Raw genomic sequence first — 17,186 nt, forward strand, 5'->3', positions numbered from 1 at the left:
TTATTCGTATTGTCAATCTCAAAGTTGGCTGCAAAACAATTCGTTTTCTTCCTTTGTGGGAGAATACGCTGAGAGCCGGCTAGCGGTCCGATATTGGACACACCCAAGGCGAATTGAGTACCACAGGTGGCGCCTTCCCAATGCAGTTACTTTATTTTTCGCAATTTTGACAAGTCTGACGCCAGTGCCCTTCCCAATACAAAACTAACGAAAAAACAAATAAACAAAAGTAGGAGAAATTACATGTTTTTGCAAATTGAGATTTGTGAGATTTAAATCAAACAAATTAATGAAAATGTGCGTTAAATTGCGAAAGTATAAATGTATATAAAGCTTCCAAATGTGTTTTGTTTTTTGCGTTTTTATGCGGAAGGCGCCGTGGCAAGAGAGTATGAGCGTGTGATTTCTTGTGTTTGGTTGCTTCCATTGCTTTCCCCTACTCGTCCTCTTCACAAAGTAATTCCCCATCCTTTTGTTTATTTATTCATAAGTTTATAAAACACGGCGAATTCGGAAGGTGCAAACATGAGTCCTATCATCCTTGCGTTTACGTCGGTAAACGGCAGGATTCGAAAATCTTTTACTCGTGAGAGTAAAATTTGAATTTTTCTTAGTCAGTGATGGCACACCGGAAGAGACATTATTGGGTGTTTTTTAAACAAAATTGGGAATTATTTTTACGTGAACATACTTTTCTGATGTGCTTTTCACATATTGAGCTAATTTTGAAGCATTAACCTTTGAATGTTTGCCCGCTTCTTTGCTAATCAAACTGATGTCTGTGCGAGATAGTTTATCCTGGCGGCCATTGCGCGGCTCATCTTGGTAGAACCAATATTTTTAATGTTTTTTACAATGCCCAGTACTGTTGGTGGACAGAAATTTAAGTTTTGAAATTTCACCACATAACCAAGAACCATTACATTTTTGAACGTTAACTTTTGAACGGGATTTCGTGTTGCAGAAAGCCTTCGGCGAGTGTGTTTTATAAAAAACACGGGTCTACGACTGGTATAAGGCTTTTGCAGACGGCCGAGAAATCGTAGAAGATTTTCCCTGATCGTTTCAAGAGAATTGAATTCCTTTCAAAAAATTCATCGGATGAAGGTGGCTGAAGACATGCTTTAGCAAGTGACTGCGGACCCAACATTTATCCAGCGCATCAGAACAGGTAATGACACATGGGTATATGAGTTTAGCATGCAAACTAGTCAACATGCAACCAGGCGGCCGAATGGCGCTCTTCACATGAGTCGAAACCCAAAAAACCACGTCAAAGTCGGTCAAAAGTGAAAATCATGCTATTCATTTTCTTTGATTATCATGGTTTTGAGCACTCGGAATTCGTTCCAAATGGTTGTACGGTAAACAAGGAATATTATTTGGAAGTTATGCGACGTTTGTGAGAGAATATGTATGCGTACGAAACGGCCCAATTTGTGGAAAGAAAACTCATGGATTGTGAACACTTTTTTGACCAAAAACTCGACAAATATCATCGAACAAATACCGTATTCACCGGATTTAGCCCCCGGTGACTTTTCCTTTTCACAGAACTTCAGTTGCCACTTCCCGGACGCCGCTTTGAGTCGATAGAGCCCATTAAGGTGAATTCGCTGAAGGAGCTGAAGAAGATCTCTTCAAACGCGTTTAAAAGGTTGATGACTGGACTAATCGTTGGCATATGTGTATTGCTTCGAATGGAGCATATTTTGAAGGCGACAAAATAAACAATTATTTTGCGTTTTATTGAACAATTCCCGGTACTTTTTTGACAGAATGTAAGTAAAGCAGGAAACATAACTCTAAAAAGCGGATGTTTCCAGTTTATTGCGATTAGATGGAAATTTCAACTAAAAATGTATCAATGCATTTTTCAATAAACTTTTTGGACTTTCAAACCAACGATAATAGACAGTATGCAGACTTTTGCTTATCACTGTATTTTGTATACAATCATTTTTAGAAACAAAAAACCAATCACAATGCCTTGGAAGTTGGGCTGCGATCGATATTTAAAGTACATGAGAGGGGGCATGCTAGTTTTCAACTGCATCCACAAGTGGCAGGGAACGCGGAATAACTCCACAAAATGGCGTTGGACACACAAATTCACACCCCCAATCCAAAGCTTTAGCTAATGAGGCCAAATAGAGAAGTATACTCTTACCTCACTCAGCTCTCGTAAGGACACAGCTGCTTCAAAGTGTGACCAATATCATACAGTTAACCGGCTCTCAGCGATTGTGAAGGAATCAACACATTGGCTGACGTAACCGCTTGCCGCCCGAAATGAACAGGTGGAACTCGACTGCCGAATCGCCGACGACATGGCAGCCGAAGTTACTCTCACAATTTCGTGTCGGATGTCCAAACAGAATCTATCAGTTTTGCTCTGCAATAGGAATTGCGCCAATGCGAGGTGGGCTGTTGCTCCATCTGCTGAGTGGTGGATTATCAAAGTGTGAGTATTTGTCTCTTCATCCCTTTTCTTTCTTCGACTGAAGTTCGGCAATAGCCCACAAACATGTTGTATTTGTAGAATCGATTTAACCTTGATAAATTCCCTTTAAGTCACATTGTGTGGACGACACGGAGAATACAAAAATAAAATTCGCAAAGCAGCGCCGGCAAAAGTTGCCCTGTAAGAACACGGCCATACGACGCTCACATTGAATTGTGCGCTTGGCACATTTTTCCACCCTTTCGCATTGACGGAGAGCCGTCAACACCAAAGAGAATTTCAAACTGCTGTGAAGCATTCAAATTTAGAGACGAACGCGCAATTTATATGCAATAATAATATGTAGAATAGCAACAACAATGGAATACAAAACAAGTTTGTCTTTTTTTTAATTTTTCTCGCCGATTCAGTTTCAGTTGCGCGCAATATCTCGATTGAAGGTGACAAAATGGGACGACGTGCGGATTTACTATTAGGAATGCGTAAAATTGTTATTAAATAATAACAAATATTAAATAATACTGGAAAATTTGAAGCTTATCACCACCAAGTCGGAAGGCGAAATATACTGACTCTACGTGAGGAGCGCAAGAAAGTAGCATCAGTCGCGCAAAATCCAAAAAATAACCTCCACGTTACTTTGTTTCAATAAGAAAATGACCCAAAACGCTCATCATATCTCGTGCAAGAATAGCTTTTTTACCACTATAAGCAGCATGTCTGGGACAAAGACATTATTAAAGGCAGCTTTAAGTACTGAGTGGGAGAAAATTGCAGCTAATGAAACCAATGTATAGATAAAAAGTATGCGCCGACGTTTGGAAGCAGTTATAAAAGCTAGATGCGGCCAAAAGAAGTCCTGAATGCTTGCTTTTTCTAGTTTTTTTTTAATAAAATGTTCTTTATATGACTATGAACGAATAATATTTTTGCATAAAATTGTGCTTTATTTCCTCATGAAGTCAAGTTCTTTAATTCCAGAAATGAATTTGGAAGTTTTTATTCCTTAAATATTGAATAAATGCGTTATTTTTTACGAATATATCCAAATTTTGTTCTTTTGTATAAATCTTGCTAAGTATCAGGTGTATCTGTTTATAAACTGTGAGTGTACGAATAAATTGTGTGACCACTGTAAATGACAGAAAACTATTGCTGAACAATCTTCGTAAGCATTGGTAATGGGGTAAGATTTGCTATTAACTTACAGTGTTGAGTTAAGTTTGACAGCATATTTCACGGAATTTATAAATTTACATAAATCCAAAACTTTTAAGCCGAAAGGTTTTATGATCCAAATCATTATTCCATGATAGTAAAACGAGAGTCTCTACCCGTTCGGAGTTTAAAAACTTATTACAGTTGATAATATTATATCAATTGCTTAGAAAGAAAAGCCATAAGTAGAAATATATGCCGCTCATTTCAGTTCTCACATATTCAGTTTTGACTGTATATTTAAAATCTTTAGTTTCGGTAACGAAGTCGGTTTCAACTAAAATTTGGATTCACTTAAATACTAATGGAACTGAATAACTGAAGGTGATTTCTAATGAGGCCCTGGTTATGCTAAAATTTTGTATGTCGAACACCGTGCAATTGTTGTTGCACCGAACACGAAGAGAGAGAGTACGCCGACTATCAGAGCGAACAAAAGTTGTGTAGATTAACACACAGAGACATTTAGAAGGGAGACACTGGAAATTCTCTTTTGAAGTTTCATTTGTGGTCACACGGGCAAAATCGTTTATTTCTTTAGTATTTTCTGGTTCGTATATATTCTACAAACCGTGAAAATATAAAGCGGAGAACGTTCGCCAACAGTTTGTTAAATATTGCAATGAAGAAAGCAAATTGGATTGGTTAAATAAAAAATATTTATAGTAAACTATTATAAATTGTCAACGTTGATTTCTTCCATTTGATTGGAAACCAACACAGAACTTAATCTCAGAAAAGAAAAAGAATGAAGCAACTTTTAAGAATTGTTTTGCAGCCAACTTTAAGTTTACGAATAAAAACACAAAGCGGGGTACCAGTACGGGAGACAAAAACCCCTCTCTCTTCCCCGTTCGTCCTTCTCCCACTAACAAAATGTTTCCCTGTGTAAATCGGCACTTTATCCCTGCCCCACCAGGCAGACGTAAAAACGGTGTTGCCATACACAAAATGTACTGAATATATGATGACATGAATGATCATAAACGAAAAAGCAGCAAAAAAAAAAAAAAAATATTGTGATCTACCGCGTCTACGGTTTTCAAACTCCAATAATGTTTCCATAAATGTTACGTCTTTTCTTCTTTCTAAGTTTCTATAGTCTTCTGCCCAAAACAAGACATTTTCTGCATACTCGTTTGCCATGTGCATATTTCGTTATCAATTTTACACTATTTTTCTGACACTTCACTATACTAATAGCAAAGAAAAACAATGCTCAAACTAAACTTCGAGTTAGCAGAATACAACTCTGTAAGAAACTCAGTATAACCAGAGAATGTTAATGCAATGAGAAGGTGCAAATGTTACTGTGAGCTTTTTTTTAGTACAATTGAGATTTGAAAGATTTGAAGTAAGGGAATTTAGCACACCGAGTTTATAGACACCACACTGAGTTTTTCCCACCCAAAAATTGAAAACACCAAACATCTTTCACCTCAATACACAACACATTTCTCACCTCGACATTAAACCAATTAAATTTTTACTATTTTCGTATTTTTGAAATAATAAGCGAATACGTAAAACTTATTACATAATTTTAAACGATTTAAAAAAAAAAATTTATAAAAAAAAGTTTGCGCCGGGAATTGAACTCGAGTCTAACATGTGGCGAGGAAAAATAGGCGGTGCGTTTATTTCTTCTACTGCTTATTTTTTTACCATTTTGTTACTTTTGAAATGATAAGCGGATACATAAAATTTATTACAAATTTTTTTACAATTACATTAAAAAAAAAAAATTTAAAAACGAAAAAAAAAAAATTTGCGCCGAGAATTGATGGCGAGTCACGTGGGGAGGATAATTTTAATAAAGTTCTGAAAGTAATTCATGAAGTTTTTCATTACAAACATATGTACATAAATGCTTTATATGTGAATAAATGATGGTATATGATAATATACATAAGTACATAATATGTATGTACATACATGTCAATAGGAGGTATTTGCATTCAGAAAAAAAAACGGTTTAAGATAAATCAACACTTATTTTATATTGTATGTCAATTTATAGTTTATGTATTCGACAGCATTTACATACATATGTATGTATGTACATTTGTATATGAAAAACAATAATGCACAAGCGCAAGAACATCATATCACATATGCACGTATGCCCAAATAACCTAGACTTATGTATGTACACATGTCACAGCACATCACATTCTTACAAGAAATCAAATACACATACGCACTAGTGAACGAGTTTCTTCCTAACAAGTGCAAAAACAATTCTGCTCTATGTATGTATATATACCCACTTTATGTCCTAGCATATATACATACATATACGAGTATACCTACTTGCCTTCTAAACTTCCTACAAAATAATTGTATTCATATGTTACTACATCCATGCACGTTCATACATTCAAGCATACATATATGCGCGAGCACAGCGCTCCCTTCTTGCTTTCGTGTCCTTATGTCTTTCACCAGTCGATATTCCTAATATTATACTTACAAAAACACAATACTTTGATAGACGCAAAAGCAACAGCAAGCGCAACGCCATGGCCGCTTTGCCACCACAAGGGTCCTATTTTGAAGAATATTAGTTGTATGGCGGATCCTATATAAGCCAAAGGGTTTAATAAAACTGCTTAAAAAAAATAAGGCCCATTACTTTTCAATCAAACCCTGTATATGTGTAAAATAGCTACATCGTTTAACCGCTTTTGGGTCATAGTTGCGCGAAGATAATTCTTCAATCTTCGGAGAACTGAAAAAGATCTTTCGTTCGTACAGGAAGAGTCAGGTATAGTAGTCATCAGTAACTGTATAAATTTTAAATATTCATTTTCGCGGAAAAAATCAGCAATATCCTTTAATTTTTAGAGTAGCAATTATGCATAATCACGTCTACTTACGAATCTTATGATCCTATTTAACATTTTTCTCTTGATTGAAGTCTGCTTTGTTGGCACTTTCACTCGGTGATGCAGAATTTTTATTTGATTGCGAAAAATTGGGATTATTTTCGAGAATGGTAACACAAATTACATGTCAAATGTGTCATAATTTACTTAAAAGTTTGACATTTACGAAATGGGACGCTATATTTCCAAAGTGGTGAATATTCTTCTTCTTTTCTGATTTTCACATCGGTGGCTACGTCAATAAGCAAAATTGTCAGATTTGGGGCTCAGAAAATCCACACGTTACTGTAGAGAAGCAAATGCATCCACAACGAGTCGATGTTTGGTGCGGTTTTTGGTCTGGCGGCATCATCGGGTCATTTTTTTTTTCGAAAATGAGCGAGGAGCCGCGGTTACAGTAAATGACGAGCGTTACCGGGACATGCTCAACGAGTTGTTTCCAAAAATTGAAGAGGATGACATGGACGACATTTGGTTTCAACAGGGCGGTGCAGCAATTTGTCACACTGCGAAAGTTACACTCGAACTTTTGGCTACCGTTTTTGAAAACCGAATAATCAGCCGAAATTTCGATATCAATTGGCCGCCTCGGAGCTGCGATTTAAGCCCGTCGGACTATTTTTTGAGGGGAGCCGTTAAGGACAAATGCTATGCGAACCATCCAGAGACGATTGATGCTTTAAAACACGAAATCGAAGTTGCCATTCATGAAATTGGAGCCCAAACAATCGAAAATGTGCTTAAAAATTGGGTTTATCGAATGGTCTACTGTAAAGCCAGTCGTGGCAGTCACTTGAACGATATTATTTCTTATTCATAAATGAATGTTCAATCTTCAAAATAAAAAAAAAAGTTTGAAAAAATATTGATTAGTTTTTTTTTTATAGCCGATTCAAAAAGCAAATTTTACATGGCCCACCCTATATTTATCCATTTTATCGGATTTTCCGGTGCACGAGTAGCACTCAATTTCAAAGGATTTTACCGGCAATGCAATTCGTGGTGACCACGAATACGTATATGAAATGACAATAATAACGAATAGCTGATATACGCATACAGGGAAACAGAGAGGCATGAGAATTTACGCTTGTTCAACAAAGGTGGCGCTTTTAGCTAGGTTAATTCACATGGAGGGACATTTGAAATGTAAAATTTTGAGAAAATGTTATAGTTTGTTTTGGTTTTCATTAATTTTATTGTTCTTCAGATAAAAATTGATCTTTGTTTCAAGATTCCGAGTATTGGGCACCCTATACCAACAACATATCTTTCGCCGGCCCTGTCGACTGCAAAATTTCATTGAATAAATAATAATATTTGTGTTAACCTTTATAGAAATATGCACACACACGCACAAAATTATTCGCACAGCAACTAATTTTTCAAACGATAAGCTGTATCTTGAGAAAAAATTTATGTAATTAAAAATGTTATGCTAAGAAATTTACACAAATTTATTATGTATTTAAAACCAACATAAACTTAACAAAACTTTACTCCATGAATGAAAAATTAACAAAAATCACAGAATTCTTCAAATTTAAATTCTAAACCTCTTCTAAATTATTCACACAATTCAATTTCACAAATAAAATACTAAGTTCAATGATATATTAAAGTAAAGTGATTTATTCATAATACCAACAATAAATACGAGATTACCCACGTCTGCCGTCGACATGCATCTCCATACCATTACAACACCTCCACCATGATTGTGACTGTACTTACTGTATCGCTTTTATCGAATTCGCTATTGGGTTTTCTCCAGACTCGAATCCGTCCATCCGTTTGTAAAATGTCGTTGCTCCTTTTATATTCATTGACTTTGCTGATGAGTGCTTCCCTTCGAACTATTCGCGTGCTATACCCGGCACGTCTCAAAACCCTGAGAACTGCTTTCGGATGGACTTTTATATTAATTTCTTCAAAAACTTTTGCTACTATTTGCGTTGTTGTAATTTGTGGATTCTCTTTTATTTGTCTTATTATAAGGCCTTCATCACTCAGGCTCAATTTGCGAGGTCTTCCAGTAAGACGTCGGCGCTGCAGATTTATTTCCCCTTTAGAACGTTTTATTATGCTATAAATAGTAAAACGACTTCGATTCAACGCTTGGCCGATTTCTCCATATGATTTGCCCTCATTATACATTTGCAAAATTATTTTTCTTTCAGCGTTAGTTGTGTTTGCTTCTCTCCGACCCATGATGTACTAATATAACGCCAAAGCAAGACTTGAAATGCCAAAATAAGGTGAGTTTCGAATGTTCTTATTCACAACGGGACTTATTCGAAAGCATACATAGGTTGCTTTGTTAGAAAAATTAAATCAGTTAAAATTTAAAACGCATACTTTGTATGAATAATTCTGTCCCCTGAAAATATGAGGAATCGTATGATTTTCGTTAATATTTCATTCTTGGAGTAAAGTTTTGTTAAGTTTATGTTAGTTTTAAGTAATAAATAAATTTTGTGTATTTTTCTTAGAATAATATTTTTAATTACATTACATACAGCTTTTTGAAACCAAATTTAGTGCTGTTTGAATAATTTTGACAGTGGGTGTGTGTGTTAATATATATCAGATCCTCTAACTCCTAGTAACAGTAAGTACAAAATATACATATCTTTTGAATTTGTCACGTTGATTATCCTTTTTCTTTTTAATTTAACCAGTTTTTTTAGAAAATTGGCCGAAACTCGGATTTGACATCGGGACAAAAGCAACAAATTGCAGTTCTTTTGAAAGCCAAGAACCTGATTTATGCAGACATAGCAAGAACCGTTGAAATATCCAAGGCGTCTATGGTAAATATTGCCAAAAAATAGAAAAATACTCAACAACGTTTTAGCGGTTACTTCAAACTATCGCCAAAAACGCATCACCTCAACCAGGCAGGATCGCAAAATCGTCCAAACAGTTCCCTGGAACAGAAATGCTTCAAGTCAGATGATTTTAAGAGAGGTTCAGGAATCTGGAGTAAATATTTCGGAAAGAACGTTACGACGGCGTTTATACGAAAATGGAATTATACGAATTTGCAGACGACCAGCAAAAAAGCCAAAACTGACACCGTGTATGCGAAATCGGCGGAAACTTTGGGCACAACTTCACAGAGACTTCGACGCGGAATATTGGAAAAAAGTAAGTTTCATTTCATTATCATTAAGGGGACCTGGTGGTCTAGAAATTTCAAAAAATCTATTTTTTGGTTTTTCGATATTTCGAAAGTATAGTATCTTTGGAATATATTGTGAAATTTTCATGCGGAAGTTCCCAATATTATAGCTTCTACAGCCCAGTAACTATGTAGAGAGCGGTCCGCGCGCTTATGTACCTCAAACTTTAAACTCATTGATCTCGAAACGACTTCGAGACGGCGGGGATGAAAACAAAAAAGCTATTCAACCGAATCACTTGAAATTTGGATATATTGTTCACAACATGTATTGCTATGGTCGGAACTAGAATCATAATTTTATTTAAATAATTTCCTATTTTTTAAACTAAAAAAAAAAATACCAGTCTAACGGTTAGACGCGATAGAAGTGAAACCTTCCGGAAAACAAACTGAGAGAGAATGAGACGAAAGCAGCATTACGAGCGAGATAATTATAGGTTCATTATAATATTGCTATAAAGTTCATATTTTATTTTCTTCATTTTATTATTATTCATCCTCAATGTTTTCAATTTCAACAAATGATACGAGTGGCTTATTTTTCTGTCGATATTCACGACACTTTTCTGAATTATTTTTCGGCATAATTGCGGTAAATATTTAAAAATGAAAATATTTACGAATATAAAAATACGGACGCAATACAGCACACGCGGTTGCTATTATGAGCGTCGTAACGCGTATATTACCCAGACGTACTAACTTACACACAAACATTCGTAGGACGCTTGGTTTAAGCAAGTATTAGGTAGTGTAGTATAGGTTTACATAATGCCTTCTCGCTCACTGTGGCTCCGTAATACGCAGGCGCGCACACATACGTACTACCATACATACAAACATACATACGTATGACGCTTGAACTAAACACCAAAGCAAGTAATAGGCAGTGTAGTATACATACTACAATATTCACTATACTAGCGTGGCTCAGCAGTACGCAGCCACACACATATACGTATATCAACATATAACGCTTCGTAGCCAAGAGTGTTGCTTTTTCGTTTCATCGAGTCTCAAATCCCTCCCAACGATTCTAAAGAAGTTTTCACTTCAAAAACTAGTGAAAAACCCCCGATTATACGAACTTTTTTTTCAAAAGTGCGCCATTTTTCAATTTTACATTTTTTCGATTTAACACAAATGTCTGTATGCAAAATTATGAATGGCAAAATTTTGTCGATATATATTAACTAAACACAAACCCACGCAAACCGATGTATTGTGTAAATATGTAACCAAACGAAAGCAGCTGTTTTCTACGGGCTCAATTGTGTCTATCTCACGACCATCAGACAGGGACTACGGTAACGTCCGTGAGTGTGGGCACTATTAGGCAAAGACAAATCAACAACGCACTTGCTTCGTGTTGCATTTTTTTGTGTATACGAACAAAGACATCGTTGCTCGTCTACTGCGCATCGCGTTGCCCTTCCTCTTCTTTTTTCCCTACCGACCGCATCAATATGCCCGTTTCCATTTACCAAAAATTTAGTGATTGCGACCCTATATTATTATTTACTCAATGGTGTAACTCAAATACAGCTTTTTCTTTCTTTTTTTTCAAATCCCTAAATTTAATTTAAAACAAACAACTTTTCATAATTTCACAATTCGTTCACCATATTTGTTTTTTGTTTTGTTGCAATACCACACTTTACACTTTTTGTTGTGCATTTTCTTTTCATTTCATTCGCCTCTCCCAAGTGACGTGACAGCCAAAGTTCCCTTCACAAGTTCGTTTTTTTTTTCTCAGCATAGCTATCAAGCAAACCTTGTAAATCTATCATCCTTGATTTCATTCATAAAGGCAAGCGTATATTTCTCAAAGTAAGGCTCGTTCATTCACTTACCACATCGTGAAAAGATTTCAAAGGTGAGCTCTTTAACAGACCCTTATTCGGCTCTGAGCGAATTTGAAAGAATCGGCTGATGGTCACGAAACGGGTTCTTTACGAAAAAACATATACATATATATATATGTACAATTGGCACGTACACCCTTTTTGGTGTGTGATTGTGTTAGTGATATACAAAAAAAATTAACCAAACGCACTTCGTTGCTATCCGGACAACGACTTGAATTGGACGAGTGTATGAATACACGTGAAAATGATCGTGCATAATTCGGCTGCCGAATCCACAAGTAACGTGGCAACCAAAGTTCCCCTCACAATTTTCTTTTACCCCATAGAGAAATACCAAACCTCGTAGTGTATCATTCTTGGGTCTGGCCAATATCAGATCGTTAACCGGCTCTCAGCGAATTCGAGAGAATCAGCTGATGGGCTGACAAATCAGGGGATGTCTTAACAAAAACAACTGAGATTGTGTTGGCGGTATACGAAAAAACTCAACACAGTCTTTGCTCATGCTGCTGCTTTGCTGTCTGAATAACGACTAATTGAAGGAGTGATGAATACGTCCTTGCATTTACCAGGTTTGGCCATTATGCTGATAACAGTGAACGACGTACGCAGTCCCTTACCGCAGCCCCTAACGAGCACAAAAAACATACCAAATTAGTAAAAAAAAAAAAAAAAAAAATCTTAAAACTCACACAACTCTATTAATTTTGATTCAATTACAGTCAAATATAGCTCATTCGACGCAAAATTAAATTTACTATAACAGTAGTGTACTAAAAAAAATCCTCAATATCGGTTAATATCGTAAAAATTATGTCAAAGTTGAAAAAATAGAGAAAAAATAAAAAAATTCCAAATACTTCCATCTACAGTCTCGTCAGTTGTCATTTCAGAAAAATTGTCAACACACTGTCAAAAATGCTTGTTTTTGTTCTTTCGAACTAAAAAAACAAATTCGAAATCGGATGGAAATTGGCGAAGTTAGGAGTCATTCTTCACATCAACCTACTGAAAAACGGTTTTATGGCCATAAAACGAGATTTTGGGGGTGTATTGGAAATTTCTCCTATAGCATTTTTCTTAGTTTTACTATACCTACAAATTGTACTAGGTCTCCATAAAAGTATAAAATCACTGTCGCACAGTGTTATTCAACAATATTCTTAAGTTATTTTAATAAAAATTATAATTTTTCTAAGTTTATTTTGTAAATGATTTCGAAATGTACTGCTTGGCAACACTGTGTAGTGAGAGAGCAATCAGCTGACAGGGTTTTACGGGAATTTCCAAATATCGTGAAATAAAATCTACGATACGGAAGAAAGGAATTTTTCATTTACATGTGGTTTCTCATCAGTTTGATCGTAACAGCTGACAGGGGACTGCGTTTACGTCGTTCACTCTTCTCAGCATTAGCTATGGTGAAAAAAAAGTATGTGCAAGGAAATTCGGCTGCAACGTCACAAGGCCCTCGGCAGCTGACTTAGCTCCTGGGCGATGCTACTACTAATAACATTCCGATCAACTTCGATTATTTCTGTGATTTTATCGACATTATGGACATTTTCTTTAACATCAAAAATACCTGAACGGAATTGAGAGAGAGGAGAGAATACGAGATATCGATCAGTACTGCAGAAAAAAATAAACGATTATTTTGTCGCCACACTGAGGGAAACTGTAAAACTGATGAGCTAGCCAGAAAAGGTGCTGCTCTTCAACTGTTCCGTGATAAAAGTACCATTGGAATACCTTTGGCCACGAGTAAATTAATAGTAAAAAACAACATTACCCAAGAGGTCAATGGTCATGGGAAGAAGAAGATACATGCGTAACAGCCAGGCTACTATGGCCGCAAATAAACAAGAAAAGAACAAAGGAATTGCTTAGCCTCTCAAGAGAAGATATCTCGAAGGTCGTGGCTTGTGTCACCGGCCACTGGCTATTTGGAAGGCATTCCTTGAGACTATGAGTACTCTCCCATGAATATTGTAGAAGCTGTAGAGATAAGGAGGAGGAAGAAACAGTAGAGCACTTCCTTTGCAATTGTCCAGCCTTAGCTAAAATCAGAGCAGGTTTTCTAGGTAAACACTTTTTCAATTCTCTTACAGAACTATCTGGCGCGGCGATTAGACCAATCCTACGCTTCATAAGAGCCTCAAAATGGTTTCACGAAAGTAAATAAACAAGGTTGCCGTGTCGCACAGTAGTATCACAACGGACCTGCGAGGTCTACCATAACCTAACCTTACCTTGACGCTACACTAATATTTTGTCGAGCTAAAACAACAAGTGGAATCTCCCATCTAACGAAATCACATTGTAACAAAAACAAATATGATTATGGTATGTTTACATAGACTCGGTTATCACCATTTTTGAGCATAACGAGCAAATTAGCGCTCTCCAAGCAACACTGTTTTGTAAATTGTTATTGCAATGTAGACGAATGACTACAATAATCAAAAATGAAGGCTGGCAAAGGAAAGAAGTAGAAAAAATTGATTTATAAAAAAATATTTAAAATTATTCATTTATTATCGTTACATTTATTGAAAAAAAAAACAACAATACTAATAATTATAATAATCACAATGTCACAAAGAAGTATCTCAATTTCTCAAATTATAGGATAGTTAATCTTTTGTTTGACTGTGGTAATCTAATTACAGTAATATGTTAAAAGTAAACATAATTTGTCTTCTGTAACTCAGACACAAACCACTTATTCGATGATGCACCGGATCAAACGATCCCAAAATCATTCGCTACCTACACGAACATATAATACACTTGACTCTTTCTAACAAACAGCAACAACTTTTCATAATCGTATAATCACCTACGACGACCTATCATTCGTCCCCTCTCAATCCATTCCAACATTCAAATTTACTATAGCAATTCTCTTTACTAACAGGCTGTTAAATTTTTCTCTCTCTTTTGTTTTGTTTTTCCTTTCCCCCATCATTCGTTTGTAAAGCCCTTAAAATGGTTAATACAGCAGCTACAACAGCATATCTAACTTGAAATTTAATTTTATCAACAAATTTATTTATCTTTTCACTTACCATTTCATCACACATTACACAAAATGTTGATCGTTATAGCAACTACTTTGTCAAACGTTTTTACCCGTCTGCTTCAAACAGAAATTATTCCGCGACGCACAGCATAACACACAAACTAATGCATTGAACCGACAAAACAGACTGAAGCCCGAAAAAGAAATAACATGAACGAAAATGTGACCCGAGCCGCTGAGAAATTTGTACAGCCCGAACATGGACTATGCATATATGTACATACACACAAACACATGTGATTGTTGCGAATACATCGTATAAAGCACGAGATGCCAAATATCCAGCAATATTCTGAGCATGCAAGTATGCGCATACACACATACACACGGAATTGCTCTTTTCAGAGTAACTGATAAACTTAACAGCACTCTGCAGCTCAAGTAATAGTATGTAGTTATATCAGAGAATGTTAATGCAATGAGAAGGTGCAAATGTTACTGTGAGCTTTTTTTAGTCCAATTGAGATTTGAAAGATTTGAAGTAAGGGAATTTAGCACACCGAGTTTATAGACACCTCACTGACTTTTGCCCAAACAAAAATTAGAAACACCACACATCTTTCACCTCAATACACAACACATTTCTCACCTCGACATTGAACCAATTAAATTTTTACTATTTTCGTATTTTTGAAATTACATTAAAAAAAAAACGATTTAAAAAAAAAAATTTATAAAAAAAAGTTTGCGCCGGGAATTGAACTCGAGTCTAACATATGGCGACGAAAAATAGGCGGTGCGTTTATTTCTTCTACTGCTTATTTTTTTACCATTTTGTTACTTTTGAAATGATAAGCGGATACATAAAATTTATTACAAATTTTTTTACGATTACATTAAAAAAAAAAATTTAAAAACGAAAAAAAAAAAAAATTTACACCGAGAATTGATGGCGAGTCACGTGGGGAGGATAAATACGCAGAGCGTTTATTTCTGCGCCTGCGTTGTGAACAAAAGGTTTTGTGCATGCGCGCGACGCGAATAAATTTTAATAAAGTTCTGAAAGTAATTCATGAAGTTTTTCATTACATACATTCAAAAATGAACGTATATTTTATATGTAAATAAATGATGGTATATGATAATATACATAAGTACATAATATGTATGTACATGTCAATAGGAGGTATTTGCATTCAGAAAAAAAGAACGGTTTAAGATAAATCAACACTTATTTTATATTGTATGTCAATTTATAGTTTATGTATTCGACAGCATTTACATACATATGTATGTATGTACATTTGTATATGTACAACAATAATGCACAAGCGCAAGAACATCATATCACATATGCAAGTATGCCCAAATAACCTTGACTTATGTATGTACACATGTCACAGCACATCACATTCTTACAAGAAATCAAATACACATACGCACTAGTGAAAGAGTTTCTTTCTAACAAGTGCAAAAACAATTCTGCTCTATGTATGTATATATACCCACTTTATGTCCTAGCATATATACATACATACATATATACCTACTTGCCTTCTAAACTTCCTACAAAATAATTGTATTCATATGTTACTACATCCATGCACGTTCATACATTCAAGCATACATATATGCGCGAGCACAGCGCTCCCTTCTTGCTTCCGTGTACTTCTGTCTTTCACCAGTCGATATTCCTAATATTATACTTATAAAAACACAATACTTTGATAGACGCAAAAGCAACAGCAAGCGCAACGCCATGGCCGCTTTGCCACCAAACATTCTAAAATGTTCTAGAACACAACAAAAACACATACCTCCATGCGCATGTCGCCCGAAGCTAAAATCTAAGCCTAGCAACTACAAAAACAAAATAAATTCGTAGACGCAGTCGCAGCGGCCATGATTCTATCAGCGACGGCGCTGAACAATTTAGAACAAAAACAAAAAGTTCATTCATAAGTTCGAGCTCATATTTCAAATTCATTCATAAAACAAGCCGCCCATATGCCAATTTTCGCGACCATTCGAAAATAGTCAATATTGGAATATTTCGCGTGGAATTATTTGCCAATATTTGATAAATCTTGAATTTTTGTCATGTCGAGTGGCCGCGGCTCCGTATGTATGTATGCACCCTTATATGTATGTAAATATGTCTTCTAACTGTTCGACAGTCGCGAGTTAATGCGACTTAGATTCCTTGAACAATTCCAGCGAATCACACATTTCTATCCGCAAAGCCGCATATACATACATATGTACCCTATGATCAAAAAAGTACCGGGAATGTTTAAATTAAACAAAACAGAGTTCAATTTCAGACAAATTTATATTATCTCCTTCAAAATATGACCCGTCTGAAGCAACACACATGTGCCAACGTTTAACCCAGTCCTCCAAACACCCCCGGCAGGCCGACATGGCCTTCAGCTCCTTCGTCGTATTCTCTTTGATCTTTTTGATCGGTGCGATGGCGCGTTATCATCACGCAAAATCCAAGAATTGTTTGCTCACATTTCCGGCCGTTTGCAAC

The 17,186-nt window shown here is 35.8% G+C and overlaps 1 protein-coding gene across 9 annotated transcripts in view; it reads right to left on the minus strand.

Annotated features, from left to right (window-relative positions):
• Positions 1–17,186, minus strand: part of LOC128857269 (uncharacterized) — a 112,448-nt gene that overhangs the window by 35,779 nt on the left and 59,483 nt on the right. For 2 of the 9 annotated variants that reach the window (XM_054092950.1, XM_054092947.1), the window contains exons 1-2: positions 14,697–14,838; positions 8,305–8,950 (exon numbers count right to left, since the gene is read on the minus strand). The exons of 5 other annotated variants lie outside the window; for them this stretch is intronic. Coding sequence is in view for 1 of the 4 variants with exons in the window: in XM_054092955.1 (XP_053948930.1) it covers positions 14,697–14,711 (15 nt within the window). In the remaining 3 variants the exon portion in view is untranslated. Of the gene's footprint in view, positions 1–8,304; positions 8,951–14,696; positions 14,839–17,186 lie in introns of those variants that run through there. 2 more of the 9 variants (XM_054092949.1, XM_054092955.1) reach the window with 2 other exon arrangements.

Source organism: Anastrepha ludens, chromosome 3 (genome assembly GCF_028408465.1).
Source record: "Anastrepha ludens isolate Willacy chromosome 3, idAnaLude1.1, whole genome shotgun sequence".
Classification (NCBI taxonomy): domain Eukaryota; kingdom Metazoa; phylum Arthropoda; class Insecta; order Diptera; family Tephritidae; genus Anastrepha; species Anastrepha ludens.